At 46.6% G+C, this 12,903-nt stretch overlaps 1 protein-coding gene and 1 long non-coding RNA gene across 2 annotated transcripts in view; both read left to right on the forward strand.

Annotated features, from left to right (window-relative positions):
• Positions 1 to 12,903, forward strand: part of LOC144327306 (uncharacterized) — a 390,895-nt gene that overhangs the window by 291,955 nt on the left and 86,037 nt on the right. The gene's annotated exons all lie outside the window — the stretch shown is intronic.
• Positions 1 to 12,903, forward strand: part of SH3YL1 (SH3 and SYLF domain containing 1) — a 28,675-nt gene that overhangs the window by 10,586 nt on the left and 5,186 nt on the right. The window contains exons 4-9 of the mRNA XM_028722414.2: positions 151 to 215; positions 5,115 to 5,227; positions 7,090 to 7,218; positions 8,361 to 8,520; positions 9,194 to 9,254; positions 10,199 to 10,255. Of these exons, the coding sequence (XP_028578247.2) occupies positions 151 to 215; positions 5,115 to 5,227; positions 7,090 to 7,218; positions 8,361 to 8,520; positions 9,194 to 9,254; positions 10,199 to 10,255 (585 nt within the window). The remainder of the gene's footprint in view (positions 1 to 150; positions 216 to 5,114; positions 5,228 to 7,089; positions 7,219 to 8,360; positions 8,521 to 9,193; positions 9,255 to 10,198; positions 10,256 to 12,903) is intronic.

A 12,903-nucleotide genomic window follows, 5' to 3' on the forward strand; every position in this document is an offset into this window, starting at 1 on the left:
GCGGAATGGCATTGGATTATTTGCAAATGAACTTCAAATACGAGAGTCTAATGCAGCGGCATCCTCTTTCCCTGTTGCACCTGCCAATCTTGTTCAATTCTAAGGTAAAACGCTCTGCATGTTCACAGTGTGTTTCTGTTTCTCTTCCAGTCTGGTCAGCTCCGTCTGCCATCGGGATAGCTGGCCTTGGTGGCGGATTTGAAATCGGAATCGAGGTAAGTTAACGCTGCAACGTTTAGTTAGTTGGTTAGAAAACATGCACATGCATTTTGATTGACTCCTAAAACCATGTCTCTAATTAATTTGGCAGAGTTTTTAAATTATGATGATATACGTAGTAAAAATTACAGATGAGGATCCTGTGTGTGAAAAGGGGCAGAATGGTTCTCTTTTAAGACAGTGCCTGCTGCAACAGTTGTATTTATCACACAGTAACACAGAGATCATGTCTTCCTCCTTTAGGACTATTTTTTCCCTCTTGCATGCAAACCTAGGCAGATTTGGAACGTGATTGACTAAAACTCATAAACAGTGGTACCTTTGGTTGAGGACACGATTCGTTCCGGGGTGCAGTTAGTACCCCGAAAAGTCCGTAACCAGAGTGGCACTTCTGCGCATGTGCGAAGTGCTATAGAGTGCTTCTGTGCATGCATGAACTGCACAGAACGCTTCTGCGCATGTGCAAACAGCGCAGAACGTTTCTGTGTGTGAGCGGCGAAACCCGGAAGTAAACGCTTCTGGGTTTGCTGCATTCTTAGCCCAAAAAAACACAACATGAAGCGTTCGCAAGAAGAGGTATGACTGTATGGTTCAATAAGATTTTCTTTATATTGGGCGAGAGTTCTTTTTAAAGCATTCATATTTGCATTCACATTTATGATACAGTTGTACCTTGGTTTTCAAACAGCCTAGTTCTCGAACGTTTTGGCTCCCGAATGCCGCAACCCTGGAAGTGACTGTTCCGGTTTGCAAACTATTTTTGGAAACCAAACGTCCTGCAGCCAATCAGAAGCCGCGCTTTGGTTTCTGAACGTTTTAATCAGACTTTCGGAACAGATTCCGTTCGACTTCCAAGGTTTGACTGTACTTCTTTATGGTAGCTAGACTGCAAGAGGCTCTCTTGTAGTCAGGAATGGAGATCCTATGCACTTCCAGATGGTGCTGGATTTGCAACTCCTATCAGTTTCAGCTAGCATAACCAATGCTTAGGAATGATTGGAGTCGTAGCCTGAATAGCTCCATTGGTTAGAGCATGGTGCTGATAATCCCCAGGTTACAAGTTTGATCGCCATATGGGGACAGCTGCTTGTTGCTGCATTGCAGGGGGTTGGACTAGATGATTCTCAGGGTCCCTTCCAACTCTCCAATCTACGATTCTGTGAACATCTACAGCAGTGTTTCCCAAACTTGGGTCTCCAGCTGGGGCTACAGTTCCCACCCGCCCCTCACCACTGGTCTTGCTAGCTAGGGGTGATGGGAGTTGTAGTCCAAAAACAGCTCAAGACCTTAGTTGGGAAACACTGAGCTAGAGAGTCAAAGTCCTATGATGTGGTAACTTAGCAGGGACATTTGTATCCTATCCTGTGTCTTTCAAGTGTTGGTTAGAACTTGCTTGCCTATCTTGTACAGTGATGCCTCGCAAGACGAAATTAATTCGTTCCGCGAGTTTTTTGGTCTTGCGATTTTTTTCGTCTTGCGAAGCACGGTTTCGGGAAAGTTTTGGAAAAGCTTCAAAAATCACCAAAGTCTTCAAAAACCTCAAAAAAGGCTACCACACTGCTCCTCGAAGTCAAGTCGCAACTGTATTAATGGTTTTAAGAAAAAGGAAACAAACTTGCAAGACGTTTCCGTCTTGCGAAGCAAGCCCATAGGGAAAATCGTCTTGCGAAACAGCTCAAAAAACAAAAAACCCTTTCGTCTTGCGAGGCATTCGTCTTGCGAGGTACCACTGTACATTCATTTGCCAAACCAAATCACAGCTATAATGCTTTTCCTTGAGAATTACGTCCCGAGAGGAAACTTGAACAGGAAGCATGCCATTTGTTTGCTTTTCTATAAAGTAAGTAAAGCGCTGCCCACTCCTGATGATGGATAACTGGCATGGCTACAGAGCCCTGAGATGCTGCCAGCGAGTGTTGTATAACCTTGATCTCTTCTGTGCATGCTTTGTTGACTGCCAACCAGTTCTTGCCCAAGCAGGTAAAAAACCAAAAACTAGAGCAGAGGGTTGTGCAGCTAAATCCTACTTGGAGTAGACCTGTTGAAAATAATGAACCCAAGTCCACTAACTTCAGTGGGTCTACTCTGAATAGTACTAGTGGTGAATACCGCCCATTGTCGCTAGCCAAAAGAAATCTAAGCAAAACCCTGGTGGTGTGGTTGGTGTAGTAGCTGATCCATTCTTGCAGCTGCCCATTCTGTTGAAAGCTACTTCAACTTGGAAGGAAGTTGGAAGCAGCTGCCATGTGAGGGTGCAGCCACAGAAGTCAAACTGGAAAGCCAGCTTCCTTCCTCCCACCTACCTGTCTATGAGTTGGGAGCAATGCAGCTACCTGTGTTGTACAGCAGGCATAACTAGGGCAAAACAATTGTCACTTGGACGTCCAATTACACTTCACCAAGGACTGGCCCAATGATCGTGGTCTGTATTGTCACCCTCCCCGGTAACGTGAAATGATGAAATGTCAAGAAGCTTGTGTGGAGAGTTTTCTCAGCCTAATGTTCTCCCCTCCCCCCCAGCGGTGCAGCAAGCCAATTTGGCGCCTGGGGCAGCGCACGTGCCCTGCGCCCAGGGGCGGGGCCAGCTACCTGCAGGGCAGGGCCAGCCAGGGCAGGACGCTTTGCGAGGCCTCTGCGGAGTCTGCCTGCCTCCTCCCACTCAGCCGCCCTACAGCTGAGGGGGATGCGGTGGGCAGATTGTTTGGAGCAAAGTGGGCGCCCAAGCCACCTCATCACTCCCAGGAGAGATGAGTGGCTCAAGCGTGCTGCAGGCCCCACGGTGAGTGCTGCCCCTCGCCCGGCATTTTGTCACCCCCCTCAGTGGTGACAGCCGGAGCGGCCCGCCTCTACTGCACCCCCTTCCTCCGCCCCTGCTCCCCATCCCACCCCAAAATAATTACATCCTGATTTTCTTTCATTCTACAGCAAGTCACCCTGGTTGCTTCACTTCACTCAAACAAATGCTACATTTCTTAGGCATTGTTTGAAAACAGTGCACTCAATTCAGTTCTGGTTGTGCCAACACGAGTCAAGGTGACAAAGGGATGCTTTCAGAACGAACATCTGTATTCCAGTTCTTTCCTAAGGGCTTGTTTACATTTTTGCTCCTTCTGAGATGACAGCTACTTAACTCCCTTCAGTCTCCCATATGATCAAGGGGTTTATCAAGCTAAATGAGGGAAAGAGAACTTAAAAAAAAACCCAAAAAAACTTATGCATAGTAGCTCAAGTGTGGTTCACCCACACCCAAGTTTGGGGGCTTGAGCATGACTTGAAAGCAATTTATCCAGATCCCACTGGTTTTTGCAGCAGCAAAAAAGAAGAAGAAGGGGTGGAGTATACCCAGTTTGATCATTTGATGAGCAGTCGCTGGGCAATAACTCCCCGCTCATGAGCTGATCTGTTTGGATAGCTCAGAAGAGGGTGACTGTGGTGCCCTGTGTATTAAGAGTGTATTAAACAGTTACCTATTTAAAATAAAGAGCAGGTGGCGCTGTGGGTTAAACCACAGAGCCTAGGGCTTGCCAATCGGAAGGTCGGCGGTTCGAATCCCTGCGACGGGATGAGCTCCCATTGCTCTGTCCCTGCTCCTGCCAACCTAGCAGTTCAAAAGCATGCCGAAGTGCAAGTAGATAAATAGGTACCGCTCCGGCGGGAAGGTAAATGGCGCTTCCGTGCGTTGCTCTGGTTTGCCAGAAGTGGCTTAGTCATGGTGGCCACATGACCCAGAAGCTTTACTGTCAGGGGCTCAGGAGCAGAGGCGCAGGGGAGAGAGGAAATGGAGAGCGAAGGGGAAGAATCTGAGGGCAGCGGAGGACAGAATGACAGTGACCCGAGAGATTCCATAAGCCTCTCCAGTGAATCAGAAGATTCCCAGAAGGGGGCGCCGATGGCCAGGGCAAGGGGGGTCCCAGGGGGGACACACCAGAAGCAGGGGGCCAGCGGAGACTCCCAAAGCAGTAGCTGGAAATCAGGGCCAGCTTCCCCACCAGAGCGTAGTGGGGGGTAGAGCCCCATAGGTCAGAGTCAGCGTCTCCTCCGGCAAGCAGGGAGGAGGAGTCAAGCCCAGCTGGCATCCCCGAAGAGGGAAGCAGCGACAGGAGCAGTATAACGGTCAGGAGGAAGGTGGCAGGCTGGGCGCGCGCGCCAAGTTCAAATGTACAGGCACGCGGGGCAGCAGAAAGCACGGATTGGGAACCAGGTCCTAAAGCTCGCCGGAGGGAGGGGGAAGACTCAGGGGAGTCAGCCTCAGAAGAGTCTAGGAAGGGCAAGACCTCGGCGGACAAGCGGACCCAGAGGAAGAGGGAGCAGAGGAAGAGGTGGAGCAAGGCTAGGGTCTTAAACTGGTGTCTGGGGGGAGGAGACTCAGACGGAGCTTCGGCGGTCTAGGGTTTAAGACGTAGAGCTGCGCGCCGTGGCTGTAAATGAGAAACTGAACTTCAATAAAAGCTATTTAATATAACGACGGACTGGCGTTGGTCCTCTGTGAGCTGGGACCAGGGGCAGCTCTGACATTTACGCCGGCTCCCTCGGCCAGTAAAGGGAGATGAGCGCCGTAACCCCAGAGTCGGCCACAACTGGACCTAACGGTCAGGGGTCCCTTTACCTTTTACCTTTATTTAAAATAAGAATCCACCAATGGGGTGATGGGCAACCTGCAGGCTGTCCTTCCACCTCTTTCAGTGTGCCCTGGTCAGACAAATAAATAGCTACCTTCAGTTCTTGTTCCCCAGGATAAACATTCACCGGGATTACTAAATTTGTTGGTTCAGCTTGTAGTCTTTCGATGGGGCCTCTTTTTCTATGTTATCCTGCTTGTAGGCAAATGAAACAATTTGAGTTCTTTCCTTCTGGAAATAGATTCAACATTCTGCTTTTTAATTTTCTCTCTCCAGGTGTCAGACCTTGTGGTAATACTGAACCATGAGAGAGCTGTTGAAGCTTTTGCAAAAGGTGGCAATCTTACTCTGGGAGGAAATTTTACAGTAGCAATTGGGCCTTTGGGGAGGTGAGTGTCACTGAAATGCTGAAGGATACTGAGCTCTCAAAAGCTGTTACCGTACAGCTTTATTTATCTTCAGTAAGCTGAAAACGGTGTTATTGATCCTCCAATGAGAGTGGAGTTGAGGGAAAGCCTCGAGGGACTTGTTCTAGTTCATGGTGCCTTGAGGAGTCAGCTCTCTGAATGTTTGTTTCCTCATATCAAAACCAGTCTCTGGAGACCGCCTACTGGCAGAGTGGCAGGAAGATTTTAGCAGGGCTTTTCTCCAAGACAGTTAACACAAAACATCAGCACGTCAGGAACAGCACTAAGCGCTCCTGACAATAATGGGTGCTGTGCAAGGAAGCCTTTGGGCCAGATCCTGTAGATTGTTGCTTTCCACCCACTTATGTGACTCATGTCTCTGATTTCCACTTCCCTTCTCTCCCTTTAGTTCCAAAAAAAGAGAATTCAAAGGGATACATGGGCACGCTTTCTCTAGGGTGGAGTTTCCCAAACCTGGGTCTCCTGCTGTTTTGGGGACTACAATTCCCATCATCCCTGACCACTGGCCTGCTAGTTTAGGGATGATGGGAGTTGTAGTCCCAAAACAGCTGGAGATCCTTCAGGTCTTTCTTCCCTGGCTCCTAAGCAAAGAGAGGGGACGCGCACTCTGTTTAGCAGGAGTTGTTTCATGGGGATTGCACTGTTTTGCAGAATCCCTAAAGATTCTCAATAGCACTGCGTGGTTTATTCTTATATAGAGTAGTTGACTTACTATTACCACCAAGGAGTGGGGCACCACTGGCAGTTCTGCCAGCCTTATTCAAAAGAGGGAAAATGTGGAAATGCAAACACACACACGAACTCAAGTAGTGGTGAAATGTGGAAACGTATCCCAAGCTGAGAACAGATCATGAGATGAGATAGCTCAGATAGAGGATGAGACTCTCAGTCTCAGTTCAAGCCCTATGTTGGGCAAAAGATTCCTGCATTGCAGGGAGTTGGAGTGGATTACCCACGTGGTCCCTTCCAACTCTCCCAAGTCTATGATTCTGTGGTTATAGGAGAAATTCTATGTTGCACTAAGGCAATTGTTCCATTGGAGCAATCATTTCAGCTTGGCTGACAGAACAGTTGCCTCTCTCTCCCTTCCAGCTCCGCCATAATAATAATAATAATAATTTATTTATTTATTTATTTATTTATTTATTTATTTATTTATATATATCCTGCCCTCCCCAGCCAGAGCTGGGCTCAGAGCAACTAACAACAATAAAAGAAACACAGCATTCTAAAATCAATTCAAAATCAAATGGCAACCACTGAGCCAGAGTTCTACGAGGATCACCAAAGGAGGGGGTCAGACTGTGCCTTGGCCAAAGGCCTGGTGGAACAGCTCTGTCTTGCAGGCCCTGCGGAAAGATGTCAAGTCCCGCAGGGCCCTAGTCTCTTGTGACAGAGCATTCCACCAGATCGGGGCCACAGCCGAAAAAGCCCTGGCTCTGGTTGAGGCCAGCCTAACCTCTCTGTGGCCCAGGACCTCCAAGATGTTTTTGTTTGAAGACTGTAAGGTCCTCCGTGGGACATACCAGGAGAGGCGGTCCCGTAGGTACAAGGGTCCTAGGCCGTATAGGGCTTTAAAGGTTAAAACCAGCACCTTAAACCTGATCCTGTACTCCACCGGGAGCCAGTGCAGCTGGTATAGCACCGGGTAAATGTGATCCCGTGGAGAGGACCCCATAAGGTCCTCAGGGATTCTCCTGCCCCACACCCCCACTCCGAAGAGAAGGGGAAGCCCCATTGCACAAGCGCAAGTCCTCGCACAGGGCTTCCGCTGATGAGACTCCTGAGCTGGATCCCACCCTCTGCTTTTTCCTCCCACTTAGAAATCTCGAAGGTGACGTTGCCTTGAGAAGCTCTGCCGCTGTCTATACGTACTGCAAATCTCGAGGGCTGTTCGCCGGGGTGTCTTTAGAAGGAAGCTGCTTAATTGAAAGGAAGGAGACGAACGGCAAGTAAGTAGCTGGGCAGTTGAGATCATTCTTCTCAAAGCTGTACGCCGGCTCCCTCGGCCAATAAAGCGAGATGAGCACCGCAATCCCAGAGTCGGTCACGACTGGACCTAATGGTCAGGGGTGCCTTTACCTTTACTGCTAGTAGGCAGTCCTCAACTTTAAGACGGTTGCCTACCCCTGGTGAGGGTACTGCATGAAATCCCTCTTCTCCGCCTAGCAGACTAAACATGAAACACATCTTTCCGCTTCCCCTCTTGCGTATCCAACATAGCGGTCCGTTTGGAGGTTGGGCAAATTCCTATCAGTACTCGGATATGGATATTGAAGGTCCATTATTGGCTAAAGCTTATTTTCTTTCTGGTTGGGCTGGCACCTTTAACCTTATTAGATACCTACCAATCCAGATGGAAAGCTACACTGCTGGAAAAGCTTAAAGGCTTGGGGATCCCACAGCAGACCCTGATAGCGACAGGCTTTGAGAAAGCTAGGAATACAATCCGCCAGCGTATCTGGGACGTAGAATTACAATGCCATATGAGCGAAATGATCAAGCATCCAGCAATAAGGGACCATGGGAGAGGTTTCTCTCCAGCTAATTATCTGCCAGGTCTTCAGGTACCCAAATACAGACGGTCTTTTACCCTCGCCAGATTTAACGTTCTCCCTTCTGCCTGCCTTCAGGGCAGATTTGAAGGTAAACCATACACAGCACGGGTCTGCCCTTGTGGCTCGTTGGAAGTTGAAACTGCTTCACATGTACTATTACATTGTCGTCTTTATGAGGATATACGTTTGACTTTTATTACACCTGTTTTGCAAAAGTCCAGGAAAGAATCGGAATACCATAGTTTAAAACTACTGCTAGAGGACAAGAATCCCAAGACTACATTAAATGTAGCTAAATTCTGTGCGTCTGCAATCAATCGCAGGAAGCAAGTGGTATCCCATAATGACCAAACCCCTAAATGTTAATTACAGGGGGCACGCTAATAATTAATTTTAATTTTCTATATTTAAATCCTTGTTATATTCATATTGTCCCTTGTATTTCTGATATTTTTTTTTTATGATTATGATATTGTGTGTGTTGACGCTGGTCTGTGACCGTATTAATAAATTCATTCATTCACATCTTTCCCCAGGTTCTACGGTCGGGACATCCGTGCTAGTGCCATTTTGTATGGTGACATCCCTCCTCCTCCTCTGGCGCAGGACCTCTATGACATCCTTGAGTCTTTCACTCTGCAGTATGAAACTCAGGAGGGGAGAAGCTGGACGGCAGTAACAAGGGAACCCAAGAAGGTGTGGGGCAGGCTCATGCGAAATCTGCTTGGCTCTACAGTGGTACCTCGGGATAAGAACTTAATTTGTTCTGGAGGTCTGTTCTTAACCTGAAACTGTTCTTAACCTGAAGCACCACTTTAGCTAATGGGGCCTCCCGCTGCCGCCGCACGATTTCTTTTCTCATCCTGAAGCAAAGTTCTTAATCCGAGGTACTATTTCTGGGTTAGTGGAGTCTGTAACCTGAAGCGTTTGTAACCCGAGGTACCACTGTGTTTCTGAAGAGCCAAGAACAAGGCGCCCTTGCCCTTGCAATATAGTGGGGAAGAACCCTTGCCCTTGCAATAGTGGGGGGCACGGGGGGAGGGCTAAAGGCAAAAAGTGTGGCGGGGGGGGGGCAATGGAGACAATTCTCGCTATGGCATCCCAGCCACATGTAAGCTGGTGGTTTCTTCACATGCGAGGGGCAATTGCCCAGTTCAGGACCACTTTTCCAGCCAGGTGCGGGCATTTGAAGAGCAACGCACAACAATTACGGCACTGCTTTGAGCCGAATGGTTCGGCATATGAGTGCTTCAGTCAACATGGAAGGTGTGGTTTTTTAAAAAAGAAATAGTCTCACAGCCTTTGAATTTCTTGCACTTGTAACAGAAGGTAAAAAATATTGACATCTCTCTTCCCCCTCCCCTGCCAGGTTAACGAGCAACCGTCGAAGCGACAATCACGCAGGACTCCGGCGCAAACCACACCGGAAGGTATTGTATAACTATCAGCTTTATCTTTTTGCAATAACCCGCCCCCCCCCCCCGAAACACTCTGATTTTATGTGCCCTGGGATCTGTTTTTCTCCATAAATTGGTAAGTTTCTTGACTGCCGGCATGAGATGTGTGTGTGATTATGTGTATGTGGATAAGTCTTCTATAGGTAGGATTTTGCCTTGTTCTTGGGTTGTCTCATTGTTGCATCACCTGCCACCTGTACCTAAAGAGCTCTTCTGTCCATGGTGCATTCCTTGTTTACTTCAAGGAGGGGAGGGTCGGGGAGGCATAGCTGTATATAAAGGGATATACATAGGGGAAAGGGCCACGCTGCTGAACACTGGCACTTGAACCCTGATCTTATGCAGGTCTTCTCAGAGGTACCATATTTTTCCATGTATGAGACAAGCTTTTTTATATTGTAGAAAAATGTTAAAAATTGGGGGTCATCTTATGCATGGATAGTGCAGAGGTGAGACGTGTGATTGTTGACAGCCACGAGCAGGAGATTCAGTGGTGATTGGTCGGGTGATTGTTGGCATTGGCAAGGCGTGGTGCTAATTTGCTGCTGCAACGGCAATTGTGCGGATGATTTCTGACTGCATCAAGGCGTGGTAGTGATTGGCTGCTGCAATTTTGCGGTCAATTGGCGAGTGGGCAGACAACTCTGGGCAATCTCCCCCCATTTCCTTAATTTGGGGTCCCCAAAAATTGGGGTCGTCTTATACACGGGTGTGTGTTATACACGGAAAAATACGGTGTTGTTTTCACTATTATTATGATTTTTTGGTCATTATTTGTTCTCTCTTGGTCTGCTTAATTATGACTGTAATTTCTGGAAAAAGCAACTATAGCTTCATGATGATCAAACTGAGATTGTTAAAGAAGATATTAAATGGCCATATTAAACTAATAAAATACATTCTGAATTCCTCTGCAGCTGTAAGAACACCGACTAGACTTTACCCTGAACTTCCCAGCTATTCTGCCGCAGTGGGTGAGTGTTGATATTGTTATAATATCATTCATCATCAATGTCAAAGTAGCATTTGAGAATTCACAAAATCTCTTGATGAGACTGAATCTTGATCCTTAACAATCCAAATTGGGCCACTACTCCTTGAAAGTATGTCTCCTCCTTGAATGTATGCACGAGTTTCCATCTCTCCTTATTTTGGTTCCGATTTTGGTTCAGATGTTTAGGGAGAAATTAATTTACAGTGTACCTAACATGGCTTGAATAAAGCTTACAAGATTTAGCTTTTGCAGGCCAGCTCCAAGAAACAGGCTAATGTAATGTTGTGTTCACTTCTTGTCGTTGAAAGGTCCTGCATCCAAAAAAAGATAAATTCTTTGCACTGGGTTTTGTTAGCTCACCGATCAAGCTACACCAAATTAAGCAATCGTGGTTCTTGCTAGTACTTGTTAGGAAGACACTTGAACATTATCCCATTAGTGTTAATGCTCCAAGGGAGATTATCTCCACTTTTGCAGATCTGAGTGAGGAATGGCTGTGTGTGCATGTGCATGGCTAGTTTCTGAATGTCTATACATTCTGATGCAAAACAGGACTTCACCACATGGAACAGGCTCCTACCCTGCAATGGTAATGTGGTAAAGGGACCCCTGACCATTAGGTTCAGTCGTGACCGACTCTGGGGTTGCGGTGCTCATCTCGCTTTATTGGCCGAGGGAGCCGGCATACAGCTTCTGGGTCATGTGGCCAGCATGACTAAGCCGCTTCTGGCAAACCAGAGCAGTGCACAGAAACGCCGTTTACCTTCCCGCCAGAGTGGTACCTATTTATCTACTTGCACTTTGATGTGCTTTCGAACTGCTAGGTTGGCAGGAGCAGGGACCGAGCAACGGGAGCTCACCCCGTCGCGGGGATTCGAACTGCCGACCTTCTGATCGGCAAGCCCTAGGCTCTGGTTTAACCCACAGCGCCACTCACGTCCGCATGGTAATGTGGTAGTTTATCCTAAAACAGAAGAACAAGAAGAGTCTGCTGAAGCAAGCCAATGGCTCATCCTGTTCTCACACCAGATGCCCATGGGATGACCACAAGCAGGGCACTAGCACTCTGCCCACCTGCAATTCCCAGCGACTGGTATTCAGAGACATACTGCCTCTTAGCAGTGAAGGCACAACTTAACTATTGTGGCTAGTAGCCATTGATAGCCTTTAACTGATCCTCTTTTTAAGCCATCCAAAATGGCGCCCATCACTGCCTCCCATAGGACCGAGTTCCATAGTTTGACTGCACACTGACTTATTATAAAAAACAAAGTAAAATGCTGCAATCTTTCCTCATACAGGAGTTGCTCCACCCCCTTTCCTTTTAAATTTTTTGTTGCCTTTTCCTGAAACTTTCTTAACAGTCTATAACCTTTTTGAGTTGAGGCAACCAGAACTGTATTCCGAAGGCAATTGCACCATAGATTTGTATACAACATCAGCTTTTCAGTTACTTTCCTAATGTTCCCTAGCATGGAATTTGCTATTTGGGCTGCAGTCATACATGCATGTATACTAGGAATTAAGAACCACTGAACACCATGGGGCCTACTTATGAGTAAACATGGATAAGACTGCATTGCAATGCCTTGCTGCACATAGCATGGCATATCTCGGGAGAAAATTGAAACCATTGACTGTTTTCTCAAGAGACTTCAGAAAAGATTATTGTAGATGGCGAGATAGCACCGCTTAGTAGTGAAATGAATATTTGACTATTTCTTTGGTAACAGAAATAATAATGAGCATGCATGTAAACCGTTTGCATGTGTAATGGCTGGTTGTTGTTAACTCAAGACTAAAGCAAGACTTGAAGTATTTTTTTCTTTTTAAGCAGGGAAGAGAGATGTCTGCAATGGCAGCAAGAGCCTAGGCTGAGTTGCAGTGTGTAATGGTCTCTACAGAGAAACCTTTAGCAGATTATAAACTGTAAAAAGCAGCAAATGAGATCAGGGTTAACTAATGGATATTTGTATGAACAGATCTTTAAGCAAGAGAATAATGTGTTTCTGTAAATTCGTAAGCCACGGTGACGTACGAGACTTTGGAAACATTAGAGTGAATTCTCTCTCCCTTTTAAAAGGTTTAAGGCAGCCTAGTCCTATTTTTGTGGTTCTCTTTCTCTAGTCAGGCTTGTAGCTTACTTCCATCTAAGATAAACATCCATCTAGCAGCTTGCCTCCCTCTGTTGTTATAAACTGTCTTAATGCTCATCATTAAACAGGAAATCCCAGGAAACAATTCCTATTTTTGAAATTGCTCTGCTATTATAATATTATTTCTGGCACTTTTGTGCCATCATTTTAAATCGAACTTCTTTTTTTGGCTTATACTGTCATGAAATGAGCAAATATATATATATATATAGAGAGAGAGAGAGAGAGAATACTATGTGGAATTCTGATTGTATGGGGGGGAGGAACTCCATCTCCTGCTGCTGAGCCAGCTGATTACAAAGGCACATAAAGATTGAGGTCAGTGCATGCTAGGACTAGAAAATTGAGGTCTTTGTTTTATGTGTGTTTTGGGTCAGTGCCATTTTGTTAAAAACTAACTTGAGTAATAGGCAGCCACTAAGAGCGTCTACCTTTTTAGTATCCTTAACATGGCAACTATGCCATTTTCACA

This window comes from Podarcis muralis, chromosome 3 (assembly GCF_964188315.1).
Source record: "Podarcis muralis chromosome 3, rPodMur119.hap1.1, whole genome shotgun sequence".
NCBI lineage: Eukaryota > Metazoa > Chordata > Lepidosauria > Squamata > Lacertidae > Podarcis > Podarcis muralis.